The sequence below is a fragment of the Trematomus bernacchii genome, unplaced genomic scaffold, assembly GCF_902827165.1.
Source record: "Trematomus bernacchii unplaced genomic scaffold, fTreBer1.1, whole genome shotgun sequence".
In the NCBI taxonomy this organism is placed as follows: domain Eukaryota; kingdom Metazoa; phylum Chordata; class Actinopteri; order Perciformes; family Nototheniidae; genus Trematomus; species Trematomus bernacchii.
Window position 1 is genome coordinate 28,566,449 of NW_022987739.1, and position 22,844 is coordinate 28,589,292.

The 22,844-nt window shown below is 41.4% G+C and overlaps 1 protein-coding gene across 10 annotated transcripts in view; it reads right to left on the bottom strand.

Annotated features, from left to right (window-relative positions):
- Positions 1–201: 201 nt before the first annotated feature.
- LOC117495402 (mitogen-activated protein kinase kinase kinase kinase 4-like) overlaps positions 202–22,844 on the bottom strand; it is a 113,729-nt gene continuing 91,086 nt past the window's right edge. For 8 of the 10 annotated variants that reach the window (XM_034146625.1, XM_034146630.1, XM_034146627.1 and 5 more), the window contains 11 exons: positions 20,737–20,845; positions 19,112–19,465; positions 17,457–17,571; positions 16,030–16,197; positions 14,037–14,180; positions 11,177–11,311; positions 7,421–7,521; positions 5,537–5,686; positions 4,775–4,934; positions 3,368–3,507; positions 202–1,315 (listed from right to left, as the gene is read on the bottom strand). In XM_034146625.1, the coding sequence (XP_034002516.1) occupies positions 1,232–1,315; positions 3,368–3,507; positions 4,775–4,934; positions 5,537–5,686; positions 7,421–7,521; positions 11,177–11,311; positions 14,037–14,180; positions 16,030–16,197; positions 17,457–17,571; positions 19,112–19,465; positions 20,737–20,845 (1,660 nt within the window). In that variant the 3' untranslated portion in view covers positions 202–1,231. The remainder of the gene's footprint in view (positions 1,316–3,367; positions 3,508–4,774; positions 4,935–5,536; positions 5,687–7,420; positions 7,522–11,176; positions 11,312–14,036; positions 14,181–16,029; positions 16,198–17,456; positions 17,572–19,111; positions 19,466–20,736; positions 20,846–22,844) is intronic. The other 2 variants (XM_034146629.1, XM_034146635.1) reach the window with 1 other exon arrangement.

A 22,844-nucleotide genomic window follows, 5' to 3' on the forward strand; every position in this document is an offset into this window, starting at 1 on the left:
TCTGCCACCTAGAAAACATTTTGTCGATGACACTGAACTCTCCGACCTCACACGCATAACTCTCTCCTCTCCTTCGTCCACCATTAATATCTTTTTTTAAAATTGATATCTTGACTATTCACAGCAGTTTGAGTTCTCGAGTTGCACGAGGTGAGTATATGTAGTCATGTTTCATCCTGTTTAAAAACATGACACTATCTGGAAGATTCAATTAACTTTATTATACAGAGACACCTTTTTTATTTCAATAAATCTTTTGGACCACATCACTTTTCTTATTAGACAAACACACCTTGCACTTCTGAGGGTTCAGAGTAAAAGCAAGCTAACTGTGGGGTGGATGTGCGTAAATCTTAAAAAAACAAAACAAGGTAAAAGACATGTTTTACTCCACATAGATACACTTATCTTCAAGGAATAATAATAGTAATAATTGAAAAAATACTATTCTGAAATCCATCTGCTTCGGCGTTTTCTCTCTCTTTATCACCCTCCTTTTTTAAAAGCACCTGTCCAAACAACACAATACTTGAACGACACACACACACACACCCACCTGTCGAGTCCCATCCATCAGACTTACAGTACTACCTCAAATATTTACTCTCCAGTCCCACTTGCTCCGGGTTTTTTTACAAGTTTCCCCCAGGCTGACCGTCTCCACCTCTAACCAGCATGTCAGCAGTAATTGGACCAAACAGAAGTACATTTACACACACTACTGTAGTATTAATACAACAGACTGCCACCCTACCGGCCTCTTAAACACTCACATGAAAGAGCGAAGGGGGGGGGATTTCTTAAAGACAGAAGGTAGTAGCATTACAAGTGGTACTAGTAGGTAGAAGACCTCCAGATTACTGACCAGCCCAGGAGAAAGGATGTAGCGTAAAAAAAAAGAAGAAATCCCATCGCACCATAAAACGGAGAGGGAAACCAAAAGTAGTTAACCCCCTTTTTTTCTTAAATTCACATTAATATATTTCTACTTTCATTCATATATCTGATAATCATTTATGTCGTCACTTCAGGCGTCGCAGGCGGCCCCGGAGCTCGGCTGCTGCTCCGGAGGAAAGGTGAAGTCTTTGTTGTTGACACTGGAGAAAAAAGGGCTGGTTGCTCGTGGGTTTTTGTTCTGGTTTGGTTTGTCCGAAGGGCTGAAAAGACATCGACCGTGGGTTCTGAGATCCAGTGTTAGCGAGGGAGGAGGGAGAGGAAAATAAGTGGACCTCTACCAGCTGAGCAGGTTGCTGCGGCCCAGAGTCATAAAGTAGACCTGGCTGGAGCCTCCGGACCGAACGGAGGCGAAGAACACCTGAAGGAGAAAGATGGAGGTTTTAGATTCAAAGGTTTTATTGTCATGTGCTCAAAGCTACAGTGTAGAAATGGCAATACAATTCTTCTGACGAGGCCTGTACTACGAAGCCGGATTTTCGCTTAGCCGGCTGACTTCAGGGAAAACTCGGGCTTTCCGGTCCTACGACGCTGGTTCTCTTTTTAGCGGGCTAGATCTCCATGGTAACTTATGCTGAGCGGCAAACCTCCTCGGGAGGAGGTTAGGTTGCAGGCTAAGAGATCAACTCAGTGAAAGCACCGCCTGCTGACCAATCAGAGCTCCGTGTGCGGAGTTTAAAGCGATCAAGTCATATTACAGGATAGAGGAAATACAGAAAAACTGCCGTTGCAGGAAAGACGGCCGGCCAAAATCAACTGACTGTGTGAACGTGAAAATTAATAGAATATCCCCTCCCATCTTCAGAGCAATCTGACTATTATAACATTAGCGTTAAGAAAGCTTACTTAAATATCTGCCACGACATAAGTAACCGGATCAGAGTAACATTAAGTACAGTCCGCGGCACTGTGAGTGCAGACGTCGATGTGTCCCATATCATTCATATCATATCACATCATAATGTATCATATATTTCCTTATTTGAGTCAGCTTCTTGAGCCGTATCTGGCCGTGCAACACTCACAGTGTCACATACTGTATGCAGAAGTATTATTTTAAGCAACACATTAAGTTGACGAAACACTCGAGTCAAATTCTCCTAATTAAAGTCAGATCCACTCGTGTCTTGGACGGGGCAGTGATTTCATAAACCTGTTAATGTACGCATTCAAACACTTTTTCTTTTACCAGCTGTATTCACCTTGCAGGTGCAGCTATGTGGCTTTTATCCTGGATAAAGTGTTTAAGTCATGGATGTTTAAAGTTTAACTTCTTCATATTTGACTAATATTAAAGTTCACTTTTCATTCAGGAAGTATGACGCTGCGCTGTCAGTACGCTTCTCCGTGTTTGTGATTGGTCGAATGCTCCAAATACCACCCCTTTCATGTGAACGCGCACCTAACTAGATAGGACACGGCTGGCTTGAGCGATCCACTTGATAACCAGCGTCGTAGTACAGCTTAGCGAGAGCGCGTATGTTTTGGATTGGGCCAACCGGCTAACTCCAACATATCCAGGTTAGGAAAATCCGGCTTCGTAGTACAGGCCTCTGAGCTCCTCCAACAATGCATCATATATAATAAAATACAAAAATACAAAATAAAAAGTAGTGCAAAAAGTCTATATACATGTCTATAGAATATGGGATATGTACAAGAACAGAATATGAATATAAATAATGTAAATTAAGAAAAAAAATAAATACGGTTTATTGCGGTGATAACTATTTATATAAATTAGCATATTGCAAGATGACAACTTTTTACTTAATTAGGTGCAATCATCTGTCATTATTCACTCAGCTGCAGTTTGAGTTTAAACAGGAAACCTCCCAGTTACTCCCATGTCCTGGGTTGGGAGGGTTAATGCTGTTACAGTTACTAGTTATCTGTAAAATATATATATTGACAACTTATCCTCAGAATCCTAATCAATGACAAGTGGACTAAGACACTTTTCTGGAAATGAAACTCGTTGTATATGCTACAGTACCCAAAAGCTCTCATCATTTCCCATTCAGGCACCGCTAAAGAACCACAGAGGAAAGAACAATTGTTCTCGTATGTCCAAACAGACCTGAAAAGTGGGTTAAAGGGAGAAGAGAAACTAGAGCAGGTACTTCCACAACTCTCAGAGCTGAGCAAAAGAAAGTGACTGTAATAAGACAACGGTGTCACAGCTGTGTCCTCTCAAATGTCCTAAACAAATATATGAAAGCACAAGCAGATAATAAAACCCAAGGGGGCGAAACTAGCCTGTCAACAGCGGTGGTACGTTGTCAACATATTGCTGATAGTGTATTTTTGGTGAGATGCCTTTCTGCCAAAAAAAAGGGCACTATGTGGACACAGGCCCAACGCTGAACAGTAACTTATCCCACTGTACAGGATGTGTTGTTGACTGTCTCACCTTGTCGTTTCTCTCACAGAGGAACTTGAGTCTCTGGGCTCTCTTGTGCATGAAGACGCCGTCCAGATGTCCCGTCTCCACCGAGCGGATCTCGATGGCCTTCTCCCCCCAACCCATGATCTGGTTGGAGCGGATGTAGGCTGCAAAAAGGTATTTAGGTTAACCAATCGATATACTGATGCTCCGATGCCTTTCAAGTGTGTGTGTGTGTGTGTGTGTGTGTGTGAGAGAGAGTGTGTGTGTTTACAGTGCAGCTGTAGGGCGAATGATCAATGTTCGAGGTTGTGTGGGTGAAATACAATAGCTGTTAGCATGTGTTAGCTAATGATTAATCAATGATGAGCAATACATCGGGGAACATTTCATCATAAACTGTAAGGTGTGCAGAGATGGCAAAAGTACACACATCTTTACTAGAAGTACAGACACTCGTGTTTAAAAATACTCTGGTGAAAGTAGAAGTACTGACTAAACTTCTTTACTCAAGTGAAAGTAAAGAAGTATGGGCTTTGAAATGTACTTAAGTAAAAAGTACCCATAACTAGCAGCTGTTTTAAAGAGTACCTGACCTCCCTTTATATTAATAGAACAATAATGTCATTGTTAGCTCATGAATGTTTCCATGCTGAACAACGGCAACATGACAACGTTTTCATTGGTCCCTCTTCTTTAGAGAAGACCAGGAAATGATGGATACACGGATCGTGTTCAAATCAATAGGCACGCAATGACTCTAAATAATAATGATCACGCCACCAAACACACATTCAAACTAAAGGAACCAGCCTGTTTGGAAAATGTAAGAAGTAGAAAGTACAGGTATTTGGGTTCAACATGTAAGAAGTAGAAAGTACAGGTATTTGTGTTCAAATGTAAGAAGTAGAAAGTACAGGTATTTGTGTTCAAAATGTAAGAAGTAGAAAGTACAGGTATTTGTGTTCAAAATGTAAGAAGTAGAAAGTACAGGTATTTGTGTTCAACATGTAAGAAGTAGAAAGTACAGGTATTTGTGTTCAACATGTAAGAAGTAGAAAGTACAGGTGTTTGTGTTCAACATGTAAGAAGTAGAAAGTACAGGTATTTGGGTTCAACATGTAAGAAGTAGAAAGTACAGGTGTTTGTGTTCAACATGTAAGAAGTAGAAAGTACAGGTGTTTGTGTTCAACATGTAAGAAGTAGAAAGTACAGGTGTTTGTGTTCAACATGTAAGAAGTAGAAAGTACAGGTGTTTGTGTTCAAAATGTAAGAAGTAGAAAGTACAGGTGTTTGTGTTCAACATGTAAGAAGTAGAAAGTACAGGTATTTGTGTTCAAAATGGAAGAAGTAGAAAGTACAGGTGTTTGTGTTCAACATGTAAGAAGTAGAAAGTACAGGTGTTTGTGTAACTTGTGCCCCCCTGCGACTCACCCACGGAGGTCGGCATCTCGCCCCACTGCAGCACCACGTCTTTGGTGATGCGTCCGTACGTGTTGACATAGACTCCTTCGTCCTCGTAGCACACCAGCAGCTCGATGCCGTCGGTGTTGGGCAGGATGATGATGGCGTGAGACTGGATGTGGGTCTGGATCTGCAGAAACAGAAAACAACATGGTGTCTGGTGATGAGTTTTATCTGGGAAAATGTGTGATTTTATTACAATGCACCTTTGGCATTCATGATCAACTTCAGCAGAGGATTATGTAAGATATGGATCCTTTTATAATTTAGACGCTACAATGGGAAACTCTACGGACGAGGATTAGGGCAGGGACAAGGACAAGTGACATTTATTTGGAGATCTGACCAAATGTGATGTTCTTCTTCTGATAGAATTATTTTGAGACTTTCAGGAAAAAAAAGAAATATTTTCTAAGAATTTTTACTTTTTTCTCAGATGTATATTTTTTTAATGTCTCAGATTTTGACATTTTTCTCAGAATTCTCATATTTTGAGAATTAAATAAATATATTTGTTTTTTCTGAAATTTGACTTTTTTTTTTATTGAGATTTTCAGGATTTTTTTATTTATTTCTCGGAATGTCACATTTTTATCATGGATTCTGATACTTTGAGAATAGTTATTATTATTTCTCAGAAGTCAGACTTTAACCCAGAACCCAGAAATGATTGTCTTCTGAAACCTCCTTTGAAGGGACATGTGTGTGTACATAATGCATGCGTGTTCTTACGTGTGTGGGCAGGTAGATGTCATACACGGCCCCAGAGTCGACGTCCACGGCGTGGAAGCCTGAAGCTGAGCCGTAGATGACCTTTAACCTCTGACCCTCCTCCACGGTCAGGTCCACCAGCAGGGGCTTGTGCACCAGGTCACCGAAAGACTGAGAATCACACAGGTCAGAAAAACAGCTCGAGCATCATGAGGGTAAATATTTGCCAGGGTGGAGGTTATCAGTATTGATAGCAAGCTGAACAACATCTGACCCTTTTGCAACAAACACAAAATGCTCTTTTTAGGTTTTTACTTGCATTGTAACCCTGCTAATAATCCCCAATTTGTATGATATGTACATATACATTATATTTTAATTTTACAGATAATAATTTTATCGTCAAATGTTTCAGGTTAATTCATGTGTCCCTGGTGTTTCTCTGCTGTTAAAAGGCCACTGCAGATTTAACATCAGCTGACTGCAATTTAAGATATTCTCCTTAAAGAGTATACACATCGCATGACAAGAGCTGGACATTTGTTAGGTATGGGGTTTCATTTCTCTACAGTGTGGCCCTATGGGTAACATTTAAGGCCAGTGGATTCTTCCTTTCCACTGACAGGCAAAGGTAATCAAAAAGACACAAGTTATGCGTCGGCAGCAAAACGTCATCTTAACAATCAAAAAGTCCACCGCCGTCTCACCAAGGCAAACAGCACCCTGCCATGGAATATAAGGCCCCGGCTCCACGGGAACGCATACGGCAAAACGCATCGGAGTAACGCAAACGCAAAAAAGCTTCCGCCCACACACAATATACACCGGATTGTGTCAAGCTCTACGAGACGGCTCCGTTTACATCCAACCGCTGGAAAAGCTGCAGTACATATGCCGAGCCTGTACGTGGCGCTGTAACTTCTTCCACAAAAGCAGCAACTTCCTCCACAAAAGCAGCGAAGAAGAATGGTTGTCATGGCTGCACTTCTGTTTATTCTCTGCGGTGGGGGCCGAGGGATCCGGGCAGAGTTTTTCGCCGGTCAACGTGTGTTGAAGTTGAAATCTTCCGGACAAAATTATAAAAGTGCCGGTCAAAGGTCTTCATTGTTATTTATTGAGCTTTAAAACAAATGAATAACGACTCTATATAATGATATATAATAATAAAATACACGGAGGCTGTCTCTTTTTCCTCTCTTCTCACAGCGTCAGTGTCTGTCTCATGCAGCAGCTGATCCAGTAATGATGACTCGACAGTAAAAATAAACATATTTATAACTAGTTTAGGTAGTTTGAGAGGTAATTAAAATAGCTAAGGGTGATGATCTGACTTGAAGTGTGTGTTTTGCTCCCGCTGCATCACAGTGGGAGGAGCTGCGTGTCTCCGTCCTGTCAGATTAGACTTCACTCGCGTTTATGTCCATATCGAGATAAAGATAAATAATCTGAATTCAGTGTGCAGTGTACTTTTGCGGGGGTGAGCAGCAGAGGTGGGGAGAGGCGGGGAGAGGTGGGGAGAGGCGGGGCTATTGCGTCGTCATTATCAGAAACGGATGACCGTATAGGCTACCACACGGCCCCGTTGGACCCCCCAGAGCGCTCCGTTCCCAGATCTATCCACCTTTGGACCCGTTGTCGTTTGCAGGGTCTGTTTCTACGTTTCCGTTACGGCGTCGTCTAGCTTAAGGGGCTATACGCATGAGAAATATGCGGATTCAACCCGTTTTCGTTCCCGTGGAGCCTAGGCCTAAATCAGTGGCTCATCATGTAATCCCTGTTGTATCCGTTACTCCCCAACCCTGTCCCTCACACACACTAAAGATCCCACTCCCCAAACTGTCATTACAGATGTAGTGCTCATGTGTTTGTTGTCAAAGCACACAGCTGAGCGAGGCGTTGACTCACCTTGAAGGCCATGAACTTGTGGTAGGGTTTGGGGGCCCAGGCGTAGACCTCCACCGAGTTCTTCAGAGCGAGAACCAAGAACTTGATCCTCTCATATTTCACTGGGGAGCAGAAGACACAAACAAACATTAGAATAATAAAAAAAGGCATGAGAGTGAGGAACTAGCATCAGCTGCACACAGGATCTGATGCTGATGACTGTTTTAGCAACTTTGGTGGCTCATCCATCATCATGGCCAGGTGCGTGATCAGGTAGTCCCTGCAGGTCATTAACCCTTATGTTGTGTTCGGGTCTCGCGTTTCAAGTTAAAATGATATAATAACTACGCTCTAGTTTTTTGTATCGGAACAAGGCTTCATGATATCCTCCACAACAGATATATAAACACTACAAAACTGATTTTGACCATTTTAGCCAAGTCTGAAAGTCTCTAAAAAAAAAAGTGTATAATTTGGTGTTCGGGTCTGGGGAGACCCAGCAGAATTGTTTTGGGTCAGTCGGGGTCAGATTTGGCCATCTTTGACTTTAGACACCCCTCCCCCACCCCCTTCATCCACTGTAACAATCATTTTTCGCAACATGCACCTGGTCTCCCCTCCATCTTCCCCCCTCCCCCCACAGGAACTCGACGTTTCTCAAAGAATATGTACACTAACACTTGAACCTGAACTCACATATGCACGTGGGCAATATGAGGTGTGATGTGTTTTGGGGCCATAAAATAAAATGACAACAGGATTGTACGGTTATGAATGCATTATAAGTTAGTTATGATGTAGTTAAAACAATATTGGATGATAGTCATTTTTTGTGTGTGTTTTGGATTGAAATAAATCATGGGTAAAAATTGACCCGCGAACACCATGAAGGGTAACAGCTTTCGAACACAACACAAGGGTTAAGAAAACAAGTTAATTATATAATCTGGGATATAAATGTATACTTTTCTGTAACTATAACGGGATTTAAAAGGACAAGAAGAGTGTTCAACTTTAAGCAATTTTTAATTTAGAAATGTGTCTCAGTTTTGAAAATGTCCCTACAGTACATCGCTGCTCCTTGACCAAACATCTGTCGAAAAAAACATTTTATATGTATATATTTAAAGTGTTTTAAGTATATAATATAACACTTGGATGTGTCTAAATGTGCAGAAAACTCAACCAAGATGTCACAGAACAGTTGGGGCGCTTTGTCCGAATATTTCACAAAAACAGATTTAAAATGTGTTTTCTTTGGAAAGTCCTTTACTTCCCAAAAATGTGCCAACTTGCATAAAACTTAAATCTGACACAAAATCGATTCACACTATAAAATAAAACTTCCTCGACAGGAAATGGATTTCATGTCTGCTCTGAAGAGGAGTTTCCAACAGGAAGTGCCGATCAGCGCCACCATCACTAAGGACATTCTGAGCTGTAGACAGGTCGTTGTGTCCACTCAGTCGCCCTCGCTGCATTATTACTTCATCGAGGGCTTTCCTTCCATCCTTATCTTCTGAAATCCCTAACATTTTTAAACAGGCTGCGGCTGAAGCAGTGTGCTGCTCTTCAAAACAGTCAATCATAGTGAACGGATGGTCATTATAAGTAAGGTACAAATAAAACAGTATCACACAAATGCCTGGTTAGTGTCGCCTGACTTTATATATATGTGTTTTTTATAATGTGTGGTTGCATTCAACTTTATTCTCTCTCCATGAATTGTTATTGCTACGGTTAATTTCGCCACAGCCTACGACGTAATAATAATAATAGATGACATTTGTAAAGCGCCTTTCAAGGGACCCAAGGCCGCTTTACATGGTGAACAAACAAAAGGGGCAAATAATAAAGTCAAAAATGTAATAAATAGCAGTAGGAGTGGAAGCAGGGGGACTGTGATGGGTTAGGGGTCAAAGGCCATGGTGAACAGGTGAGGTTTTAATGATGACGTAAGCCTGAGAGTTCAGAGGAAAATGTCATAATCCTGACTAAAAATTCGAGGAACACTTTTGACTTTTTTCTCAGAATTCTAAGATCTTCAAGAAAAAGTAGATCATATTTTTTCGTATTACATTTTTTGGTACCAAATACGAACCAGTTTTTGGGGCCGGTTGTGGTGGAAAGAGGAATAAATGTTTCAAATATTTGTATTGAGAAGAAGCATACCAGTGTAAGCAATAGTTCAGACTTCTTTGGGGTGGTCAATCATGCTTCCCTTTTTCAACATAGAAGACGACTGTCACGATCTGTCTGTGTTGTGTTTTGTCTTGTCTTTTTCTGTCTCTGGTTCCTGTTTTGTTTTGAAATGTTTTCCTCCTTGTGTCTTCTCTGTTCCTTCTTCCTGTGTTTGCCTTCCTGTCTGAGGCCCAATCCCAAACCACTCCCTCGACCCTACCCCTCCGTGGCGGAGTGAACTCCGTCTGTAGCCACACTCGCAGCTCAACAAGGCTCCCTCCTGTCAGATGGAGGGAGTAAATACAGCGGCAAGCTTTGGGACAAACTCCCCTCTCTCCGGCAGAAACAGGAAATGCCGTAACTGTATGTAACAACGGTTTCAAATCAGCATCTCTTAGACAAAAAATGTAAATGAAGAACTCAAATAAAACTCCAAACATCTTTCACTTACTTTTTTGTAAAGCTCTTTTAGTTTTAAACCTGATGTTTATAAGCTTCTTAGTTTTTGCAACAGTCTGTAAATATACACAACTTTATAACAAAATGCACACATTTACCTTTTTCTAGACTAAACACAGGTATGATCCTAAGTTAAAAAAAATATGAGGTTATCATGAGGTTGTTAACATCGCAATTTATCAGTGGATGTTTGCTGGAACTGTTTGTAAACAGCGTGTTTCCTGACGGACACACACAGCATGACTCCGGTCAGGTAGAGACCGGTCTCAAGTCAGCACCGATGCAGACTCGCTGTTTGAGGGCTTGATAGCCCACTCCCCCTCCACCCCGCTCCACACTCGTTGGTTTGGAACAGCACTTAATGTGGCGGACCCTCCGCGCGAACGCGCAAACGGAGGGGTAGTGTGTAGGGATAGGGTGTAGGGGGCGGTTTGGGATTGGGCCTTAGTTTCCCTGGTGTGTCTGATTGTTTGATTGTGTTCACCTGTTGCCCTTGTGTTTCTGCCTCCCTTACCCCAGCTGTGTCTCGTCTTGTGATTACCCCTCTCTGTATTTAGTCTTGTCTCTTCCTGTGTTCCCCTGTCGGTTCATTGTTTGTTTCTCCTGTCTCCCACCATGTTGGTCACGGTCAGTTTTCTATAGAACCTATGTGTTTCATGCCATGCTATTGTTCAGCTTTAGAATAAAGCTCGTTTTTGTTTCGAGACCGTTTACCTTTTCTGATAGTCTGCATTTGGGTCCTACCCTTCCACGCATCCTTACAACGACGACAAGAAATAATAAAGAAAAAACATAGTGTGACAGGAATACCATACTTAATGACATACACAGTCATAGTGGAAAGAGGAATAACTGGTTTACACTCGGGCACTAGCTCTGAACTTGACCTACAACCGGTTTTGGTGGAAAAGGGTTCTCAGTATTCTAAGATTTTCAAGAAAGAATAGATCGTTTTTTTTCTCAAAAGTCAGAATTAGTCAGACATTCTTGACCAACAGTTTTTTGGTTCAAAATACGAACCAGTTTTGGGGGCCAGCTCACGGTAGAAACAGGAAGAACTTGTTTGCATTCGGGCACTACCTCCAAACTGTACCTAGAACCAGTTTTGGTGGAAAAGGGGTGAGAACGTGATCTTACCGACGTTGTAGTGCACGCAGCCCTCCAGGTCGCCCACGGTGGTCCAGCCCTGCTTCTTCTCCACCTCGGGGTCGTTGTGCAGGATCTTGTTCCTCAGCCAGGACAGGTAGTAAACACGGAGCTTGTTCTTCTTACCTGTCGTACATCAGAGAGGTCAAATAGGCGCTAAAATAAAGCTAAAGTCTCTCCTTTACGCCTGTTTTTAAGATAAGACGAGATAAGATACGAGTGAAACACAGGTCAGTACAGATAAGAATCCACGCAAGGATAATGAGAATAAAGTAAGTCTTTTGTAAAGGGTATATTCTATTGTGCATATTGTCAGTGTGTAAGGCCTTGAGGAAGGCTGCAGAAACACGTTGTATTCATAAAACTACAAGTGTAGCCACTAAAAATAGTTTTATTGGCTGCTGAGTTCTTGCAGAGATTATTATTACTATTCTAGTCTGCAATTATTGTCATGTGAAATGCATTTTAATTATATCATTTGAATCTTTACTGCTGCCATGATCAGTCTAAAATATAACAAATGAAAAACATTATTAGACGCTGCAGTGGGACTTTTCTGCCTCCTGAAGGTCTGCAGGGCTTTGCAACATTTCGGGACGTGCGGGTCATGTCGGGACAAACTAGCAATACATCGCCAGCAGTACCACTTTTAACTATTGTTCCATGTGATAATAATTTGAAAAAATATAAGTTGTAGGGTGATATAATAATGGTCTGAATATTAAAGAATATGCTAAGGTCCATGCCATTGTCATTATGAAGCAGGCTTCTACCTAATGGTTTTATCCAATTGAACAGTATGTACATCTCCTATAAGGTAATTGGACATAAAAGCAGATCTGTGCTTTAATTGGAATAATTAAAAAGGTGAGAGTGACACAAAATATGGCCTTTTATGTAAACATATACTCGTATCACCACTGTATATCCCAAGTGGAATCAATTCCTTTGTATAAATCTTGCAGGGTTTTACGATGATCCTTAAAAAGTCTTAAAAGGATGAAAATGCATCTAAAAAACGTCTTAATTTGTATTAAAATTAAATAAATCTTTCAAGGTTTTTGTGTGTATGACATGGGAAGATCAGTTTTATAAATAATATTTTTATTAATAATAATTATAATATTTATTTGATTTAAAAATGTGTTTATAAATTCATTATTATAAAATTAAAAAAAGTTTTAAAAGGAAAAATAAATACAAAGTAATAATTATTAATATAATATATATAAAATCGGTATAATCTATTTAAAAAACAAAAACAAATGCCGCTCTCAACACCATCACTAAGACCCGAAAATCTCAGTATTTTATTGTAAAATTGATCTTCAATGTTATTCTCAGTGGCATTGAAAACGTCTTACGTCTGATGTTGTTGTTCTGCTTCCTCTCAAACATGTGTACAGTCATTCTTTAGCTTCTCAATCAGTGACAATATTTCCATGATGCAAATGTTTACATATTGGCACCGCAATCAAACTATGACATGGAAGGAGGTGTTCCTCTGCGAGATTTCCTTCCATGGAAAGCTCAAAGTGTGTGTCAGCGTTACATATTGTAGACACACACGACACAGTCACAGAGCTGAGATTTACTCAACATCCGTTTAGCTCAAAATATCTGTTGTGACACAGCGTGCCTGCCGTGTGAGCGCCACGTTGAGAAAGAGGAGAAGTAGCAGCGTGATAGCACTTTCAATCTGAGAAACCTGAACCACATGTGCACAAATAATATTTATGCAACAGGAGACAGGGGTGGGAAGTAACTAAGAACATTTACTCAAGTACAATTCTGAGGTACTTGAGTATTTCCATGTTATGCTACTTTGTCCACTACATGTATTGAATACCTTTAGTTACTTCACAGATGTGGATGAATGATGTGAAATATAATCAAGTGTTAAATCAGACTTTAGTTCCACCTGGAGTAAATTCACAAGCTACCCTGCAGTATACAAAGTCATTCAAACTAGCTGCACCTTTACCAGCTTTGAGAACACTTTCATGATCAATCATTATAAAACATATCATATATATTATTCTGAAATGGACCAATCTGCACAATGACTACTTTTACTGTCGCTACTTTAACTATATTTTGATGATAATACTTTTCTACTTTTACTTGAGGAACATTTTGAATGCAGGACTTTTACTGTAACAGAGTATTCCTACACTCTGGTACTTCTACTTTTACTCAAGTACAAGATCTGAATACTTCTATTTTTACTCAAGTACAAGATCTGAGTACTTCTACTTTTACTCAAGTACAAGATCTGAGTACTTCTCCCACCTCTGGTTGGATGGGGCAGTGTGTGTTTGCAGGTGTGTGTTTGCAGGTGTGTGGTGTGTGTGTGTGTGTGTGTGTGTGTGTGTGTGTGTGTGTGTGTGTGTGTGTGTGTGTGTGTGTGTGTGTGTGTGTGTGTGTGTGTGTGTGTGTGTGTGTGTGTGTGTGTGTGTGTGTGTGTGTGTGTGTGTGTGTGTGTGTGTGTGTGTGTGTGTGTGTGTGTGTGTACAATCCAGGAAGAGAGGAAGACCAATCATTTCAACATGACAGTGTGCTATAAGCTGCTACAGCAGGATGAACAGAAGTGAAACCGTTTTATTAGTCTCATAATTAACTATAATAGTATATATCTCTGTGTGTTTCTTATTTTCTCTACACAAGCGTTTGAATACATTTCTACATTTGTGTGTGTTTAAGTGCATCAGATAGATCAATTCTTTATCGCAGTGGGAGTAATTTGGCTGCATTAAATGTAATAAAACAATCTTTAAATGTGTGTGTACTGAGGTCTCTCTCTGTGTGTGTGTGTGTGTGTGTGTGTGTGTGTGTGTGTGTGTGTGTGTACCTGATATAGTGACCAGGACATTGAGGCCCTCCAGGACGTCCATCTGCTGGAAGCGTCGTCGGCTGATCAGAGGGTAAACTTTCCCCTGACCGCTGCGATCCAACAGCATCAGACCGCTCTCTGTGCCCACCAGCAGGTTCACTCCTACACACACACACACACACACACACACACACACACACACACACACACACACACACACACACACACACACACACACACACACACACACACACACACACACACACACACACACACACACACACACACACACACACACACACACACACACACACACACACACACAGAAGATCAGCTTCACGGTACAGCTGGAGATCGAGCATCCAGTCTAGACAGTGTTCTGCAGTGTAATCAGTGATTTGCTGCCCCCAGGTGGTGAAGACTTCACTGCATTTAGTTTACACATTATTATTATATACATATATATACACAGTGCAAATAAGCACACAGAAGACCTATACACATTAGGTCTGAATACACACATGCACAAACACATGCATTGTTATGGAGAGGTGTTGGAGAAAATAGACTAGTTAACTTTATTCATCAAAATGTGGGAAATTATTTTGTTACATCAGCATGTAAAAAAAAGTAATTGCACCTGACTTAAGGATACAATACTCAAAGTTAATATATATATATATGTATGTTAACAATAGAAAGATATATAGCCATGATCTAGAGCAGGGGTCGGCAACCCCTGGCACGCGTGCCAGTGCAGCCCCGCTCTGTTTAACTCCAGGTGACTTTCTGCCGCTTTCCTCCGTGGTGCAGGGCTGATCGTTTCACCACGGAGGAAAGCACAAATTGCAGTACCCATAAGGAGCTTTACAAATGCCGCAGTTTTTGCGTGGCTGTGTGTGTCTTTAGTTGAAAGCCCAGTGGCGATCTGCTCATCTCTCATTGAAATAATATGCTACAAAGGGGCGGACTGGCCATCTGTGTGTTGAACTTTCCTGTCGGCTCCCAGACCGTAGTCGAGGAGGGCAGAAGCAACAAGCTTCAGGTTCAATAACCCACTTTAGCTTAAATTACTGGAGAGAGGCGAGCTCTTCTTGGGAGGCCGTTGCATTTATTTAGCTGTTCTTCTGTTTCACAAAATACATCACAGACCTGTTTTTCTGCTGCCTCGTTTCACTTCCAGAAACATACACACACTCGCTCACTCTCTCTCTACCATCCACACACACACATGCACACGCCACACCCCTCTCTCTCTCTCTTAAAGGGACAGCGATCTCATCTCACTCTGCATGACCCTAATATCATAACATGTGTGTTCTGGAGAATCACAGAACGGACGATCGTCCTTATTATTATGCCGTTTAAACCAATTATTTAAATGTGTTTGTTAAATTCGGCATCATGTAAGTTGCGCTGACAGGTCCACATACTGCTTCCCCGCAGCGAGGCCCCCCCGCCCTCCTGTTGATAGTTCACGTGCGTCAAGCTCCTCAACCCCCCCCCCCCCCCGTTGATAATTCTCGATCGTTGGCACGCTGATAACAATTAATTTTTTTAATGGCACTTCATATCAAAAAGGTTGCCGACCCCTGATCTAGAGAGTGCACAATATACAAATATACAGAATAAGTTGCAGTAATAGTAAAGTAAGGCAGTAAAGTGTGTTTAAAGTAGAGGGGTCTGGTTGAAAAATGAAAGACATACCTTAAGACAAACAGACAAGCTTATTTAATATATATATATATATATATATATATATACTATAAAGTCACTAATAACCTGACCCATTGTGTAGTGAACAAGTCATAATTAGGGAATTCCCAACCTTTGATAATGATGGTAAAAGTGAAGGTTATTTATGATTTTCTTAATTGTATTTAATTTTTGTTTTATTATTCTGTTGGAATAAAGTGCTTTGTTTTCAATCACAAAGTCCTGTGCTTCTCTTTAATTTAGTGTTTAGTGTTTGTGTGTCTATAAATAAATAAAGTTAGGTTTGAATCCTCACCCCACAGTGCGGCACACAGGATCTCGGAGTTGAACCTCTTCTTGTATTTGCGGATCTCGGGCGTGTCGCTCTGCGGGCGGGTGTTGACGGGGTTCACGTTGACGACGGATCCTTTTCGGGAGGGGTCGGCCCGCAGAGCCTCCGCCAGCCGGGCGTCGTTAGCGTACCCTACAAGGTCAAAGGGAAGGTCAAAGGGAGGGGCTTAGGTGCAGGAAGTAGAATTCAGTCAAAGTCAACTTTATTGTCAATCTTTTGGTTTGTGTGTATTCTGTATTTGTGTCATTGTGTTATGCACATTTTGTATTTCCAGGTGTATATTTTCCCACATGTATATATATATTTCCATCCATCCATCCATCTTCTCCCGCTTATCCGTGGTCGGGTCGCGGAGGTAGCAGTTCCAGCAGAGAGCCCCAAACTTTCCTTTCCCTGGCCACATCAATATATATATATATACACTTTTTAATGCTATTTTAATGCTATTTCTGACATATTTTGGACTGTTTATTTCTTGTGTCTTAATTTCTCTTATGTAAATAGATTCCTTTAAGTTCAATTGTGTAGGTTCTTTACCCCTGTTCGCTCCGGAGGAACCCATTTTTCAAAGTTTGCTTCAATAGCCACAGCTTTAAAGTGTGATTTTAAGCTTAAAACCACCAAATAACAACTGGTGATCGGTCAAAAACACAAGATTGTGTTTTCCATCTTAATCTTTGTTAGTTAGTCAGTTTCGTAACGGACGTAATGTAACAGCTGTAACGGTTGTAGCTTTTCTCAGACGTGGAGGAATACATGACTTGTGAAAAGTAACTACAATTCTACCCGTGATATACGCTCATTATATCACGGCTAAGAACCAATCAGATTGCTTGATTTGACTTGTCCGTTTTATAAAAGAGCAGTATCTCACCACTTGTAGTCTCTAGCTTGATATTTTTAAATTAAATTAGATATGTTTTTAGGGCGACTTTACAACATTTGTCCAGGAACTACAGGTGAAAAATGGCCTCTTGGCTAACTGACGCATTAACAGAAATGTATATTAAAGAGGACATATTGTTCTGTTACTGTGACATGTTTCCATGCTTTAAGGTTCAAAAAAGGACTTTATTTTTTAGGGAACTTTGGGATTTTAGCCTTTGCAGACCGTTTACATGCACAAAAACCACTAGAAGAAAGGGAGACCCCCAAAAAGCATAACAGGGGCTTCTATAACTTCAGATTTTCTGGTAATTGGTGGTCCTGAGCTGCATATGAAAACATGTTCAACACACACAAAACAGCTTTTGTAGCTTCCTCTAGTTCTTGATCTTTAGATGGGAAGCTTTTGAAGGATAAGACGTTTTAAAAAATGTCCTAAAACTCTTAGTGTTTGTGAACTTTTGGTATTGTTTACACAGCAGCTAGTGGGGGGGGGCGGGACTTACCGATGTTGTTGAGGGCGCTGCCGGTAGAGGTGGAGACCTGCAGGAGGCGGGGGTCGATGAACGGAGTGAAGGAGGAAGAAGACTTGTGTTTCTGCATGTTGTTACTGGACTGGCTCTACAGCGAGAGAACACAGGATTTAGTGGTGACAGAACATCAACTCTCTGTATAACCATCAGAAACATATTTACAGAATGAGTTGCTTGCAGATAAACAATAATGTAACCAATCAACAAGACAATGCAGTCAAACTGAGGGTTTTTTCATGCAAATACAATGGGCATTCAAGTGGAGGGTAAAATATAAATACTGTGGAAACGGGCAGAAACAATGGAGGGTAAAACATATGGAATATATTGTGTTGACAAAAAGAAAAATAGGGGAAACAACATCAAAGTATTTCCATGGGAAACATACTTGCCGTTGAGCTCCTAACTGATCTACTGTCTGGGGAATGTGAGAATATGACTCGTTGGCTAAAAATAGTCAACAACAAGGAATAAAATGAGATTTAGATGTTTGGTGGGAATGCTTCTGAAACCACAGCTGACCTCAGAGGACACGTTAGAAAAAAACCAGATCTAGCATGTCTGTTTGGATCATAAATAAAATATTCACAGAGGAGCGATGGGACTACAGCTGAGTCGTTACCCGAAAGACGATTTGATGTAACAGGATGTTACCAGGGGAGACATCTTGGAAATAAAGTGCTTTTTTCTAAAGAATCGTACTTTCAAATGATCCCTAAAACCCCGCACACCACTCCAATACCAACATCTCTCTGCAGAAGCTCTATGTCAGCAGAGAGAACAAACGAGGGGCCATGAAGGGCTGGATAAAAAAAAAAATCACCAGTACCAGCAGAGGGCCTCAAAAACAGATGCAGGAGAAGACTCTTATCATCATGGCCGGTCAGAACTGAACAGAATGTAAATAGTTTTTTTTTAGATGATGAGAGCAGGGTCATCGTCAGCCCGCCCCCTTTCTGGTGAAAACACCTACGATTCCCTTTACTGTACTTCCACCAAAAAGAGGGCAGTGAAAGAATAGATCTGTGTCTTTAGGCCTCCACAGAGGACACACTAACATAAGGAGGACACAAGGACACAATGTTACACTTTTAAAAGTACATTACAAGAAAACTGGAGAGGCTGCTTTCTGCTTTTACTGTATATCGCCCCAAACTGAGGAACGGCCTCCCATTGGATCTTTTTTAAGTAAATTAAAGACCTATCTGTTTAATTTGGCTTATCATTTGTAGTAGTACCACTGTTCTTGTTTTAGTGTTTTATTGTTTTTAAATATTTTAATTATGTTCCTCATTTGTTATTGTGATTTTGTGTCATACTCTGTAAAGCACTTTGGGCTTCGTCAAGCATGAAAGGTGCTATATAAATAAAGTGTATTATTATTATTATTATAAAAATAATTAAAAAATGGTAGCGGCGGTCAGTCAATACGTCGCGTACCTGTGAGCAATACTTCATCACAGCTACATTATAATGCTAATGAGGTTAGTCCAGACTAGTTTCTACTGTACTGTGATCCCAGTTCTGGCAGCCATGATGATTGTCACTTCCTGTTCAAGACTTTACAAGAAACGTCCCCTTTCTGAAGCGAGAGTCCTGTCTGTTTTGGGGGGCTGGGGGCCACGTACCTCGATGAGGAGGGTGAGTTTATCCAGCGGACTCTGAGGGGACATGGCGGGGCTGGAGAGGCTGGAGGAGGAGGAGGGGGAGTTGGATGCAGAGGAGGAGGGGGAGGAATGGTGGCTCTGCTGGATCAGGTCTGGGAGGTGGTGAATGTGCCCAGAGAACCCGTTCCTGTCCGGGTGCTGAGTGGTGGGTAGATTGGGGTGATGGTGGTGGTGGTGATGGTGGTGATGATGGGGGGGGCTGGGGGTGTGCTGGCCGAGGCCCGGGCTGGACACGATGCCAGGGTGAGGGGCAAAGCCTGGGAGCGGGCCGGGGGTCTGAGCCCCTGTCTGACGCTTTCTGTGGTCACCTGCACTCTGGAAGTAGAAAGAGGGGCAGACTGTGGGTCTACATGTGATTCTGAGCAGCTGAGGCGAAGGGAAGGCGTTTGCTAGAGCGAAGGGCCGACTACAGTAGCTACTCTACAGGCGGAAGGAAAACTCTCGTTAGTCATTCGATTTTAAGATAAAATGATGGTCATTTAGTGCTGATTATCTGAACTTAAAGGTCACCTATTATGCAAAATCCACTTGTTCATGTCTCTTCTACATCAACATGTGTCCCCTCTGTGTAAAGAGACTCTGAAAGTTTCAGGAACAAAGATTCTCTCTCTTTTTATCCTGATCCATTTCTATAAAAACCTGTCTGAAAATGAGCTGATCAGATTTTGGCCACTTTATGATGTCATAACAATTTTTAGGGTTGTGTAACCATTAGCCAATCAGCAACCAAGGTAACCCCCCCCCACCTTATCACCTGAATCTCCTCCTAGAGCACCATTGTGTTCTTTTTAACCAAATCTCTGTCAGAGGGGCGTGGGGAGGGGCTCCTTATTTTCATCTAAAGTAACAGACAGAGAATCAGCACTTTTGAAACAGGGCTGAAACAGAGGGGATTATGGGTAATGCTGCAATGATCTGTTTGGTGTTTCAGCCAATCAGAGACAGGTTCTGTATATATCTGAGACCTGTAATATATTGATGAAGAACAGTATAATAGGGGGCCTTTAAGATAATATGATCATTTAGTGGTGTTTATCTGAACTTAACACATCTGATAACTGCAATTCTGATTAAATAACTTCAAAAACTAGTTGTTTTAAATGGATTGAAAACCATCAAGACCTAAATTAAAGTAAAAACAAATGTAGTTTATCCCCATTATTATATCAGCTATGGCTTTTATGTTAGCATGATTAAGTTGAAGTTGAATTATGAGTTGAAACGTTCGTTGCACGAGACCATGCAGTTGTTGATCGTGATGTTTTGTTACATTTTTGTTTCCTTTTATGTCTTGTCTTCAATATTTGTCCTTGTCGACGTTGCAAATGGAGCTGCTGTGATGCAATAACCATCTTAGACTTAATCTGCCAATAAAGTATTATCGTACTGTATATCCAATCTACGCTAATTCAGCTGCTCTCCACTGACCAGAAATCATACAACAACAGAATAAAATCAACACAACATAAAAACAAAAGGGGAAAACATTGGGGGTATGAATGAACAGAATACACAACAAAACAGCTGAAGGTGTGTGTGGTGAATGATGAAGGTGTGTGTCCTGTAGTTTTCCTCCGCGTTGGTACCTGTCTGACGATCAGAGTGCTGTCTTTGCAGGGCGTCGAGCCGGCGTCCTCGTCGTGAACGATCATGGTTTTCACCGACTCTGTCTCTCCATTGCTCAGCCTGGAAGAACTGCAGGGGAAAAGAAGATTTACAACACAAGCAATTGGGGGAAAATGTTTTTTTTAATGGAGGCGTTGAAAGATCAAGCGAGATCTAAAAGACTGTCTCTTACGGGCCGTCTCCACAGCAGCGTTAAAAAATCTTGAAACGCTTCTGCCCATTCACTTTGAATGGGGTGACGTCACTTTCCCTCACTTTTCGCCGGAATGCATTGTGGGCAGGCGAGCGGAGATTCTCAGGATTTTCAGGATTCAAAGTTGAGCAATGTTCAACTTTTGAAGCTGAGGTGGAAGCGTCAGCCAATCAAATCCCGTGTATGCAAATCTGACAGTTCAAGCTCTAGCCAATCAAACGGCGTGTATGCTGGGAGAGACATACCGCAGGTCATTCATATTCCAAAACATGGAGGAGAAATTAGCGGTAGCGAATCAATCACCCGGTGCTTTATGACCAGTCCCTATTTACCTACCGGGATATAAACCGGAAGAGCCAGGCATGGAGGGAGGTGGCAGAGACAGTGGTATGTTTTCGCCTGTTTTGGGGAGTTTATATCCAGTTTACTTCGGGCTTTTTGGCTTCGTATGTCGCGGGCGGGAGATTCATGTGATTGGTTGATCGCAAAAAAATCCCCAAGCCTCAGATACGCCCACCTCCAAGATTTTTTTAACGCTGCTGTGGAGACGGTCCGTTAAGATCAACATCTTTTTTAATTCCTTAATATATAATAAATAGTCTCTGAAACATTGGTATTTTTTCACAAGAGATTTCTTATAAAATGTTTTTTGTTTTTGCTTGTTATATATTTATTTTAAGTATCTGTTGTTTTAATAATCCTTAAAGGTCCCATGTCATGCTTTTCTGGTTATTACCCGTCCCCTTGTGTGTTATGAAGGTTTTTCTGCATGTAAACGGTCTGCAGAGTCACGAACCCTCAAAGTACACCCTATAGCGAGTAAAACTCTAACACAGAAAAGACCTGTCTATGCTGCCCCAGAACGCCTCGTTGGAGATTTCTCTTTTTCCATTGTTTACTTCTTGGGTATAGTGACGTATTTGGGTATAGTGACGTAACGTAACGTCTGCGGAGCCGTTACGTTTGGACCAATCCGCGGACTTCCTCACACACACACACACTCGGCAGGACGTTGCGAGGCTCGCTGCTGCGAGGAGCGGGACACTGTGAGCTGGCTCACTGGTGTGGGGTCGGCGAGACAGCGAGACACCGCGGAACTCAGCCTGGGCACACACACAAACTCCCAGCCAGGCTGCGGGTGTGTGTGTGTTTCGGGCTGGGTTTCGCTGTGTCTCGCTGTCTCGCTGACGGCCACTGGGCTCATAGGGAGGGGGGGGGGGGCAGGAGCTCCAACAAGCTGTTTGGAACAGAGAGTGAATACACATACTATACAGAGATGCTGTATGAGAAACCAATGTGAGTTTGGGAAATTGCACAATATACATGTATTTTAGTAGACCTCAACAATGGAATTATGATCAGTAGAAATGGCCATGACATGGGACCTTTAAAGCCACAAAAAGCTGAAGGGACCAGTGCTGCATGTTCAAAATAGGACTTTAAAGCTACAAATTAGCACAGATGAAAACGTCTTTATATGTATGAATGAAAGTCATTTTACATTACTTGCCATATTTGTTATATTCAATTTTTGATTGTTTTAAATACCATATTTCTGAAACATTTGGTATTTGGTATTGTTATTCAATTATTTAAAATAAGTCATACAGTATGTAAAAAAAACACTTTGGGTTGGTGTTACGGCTGTATGTATTCCCTGTTTCTTTTTCCCTTTGGTTCCTCTACCCAGGTGTGCTGCATTGCTGTAACGAGGTTTAATGGTGGGGTTGTAATATTTCTTAAATCCACAAAAAGTTAAAGCAACTTCTGTCTCATTTTCAATATAGGACAAAAAAGCACAGATTAAAATACATTTACACCCTACTGAAAAAAATGACATTTTATCATTTTATATAACTTGCTAACACCTTATAT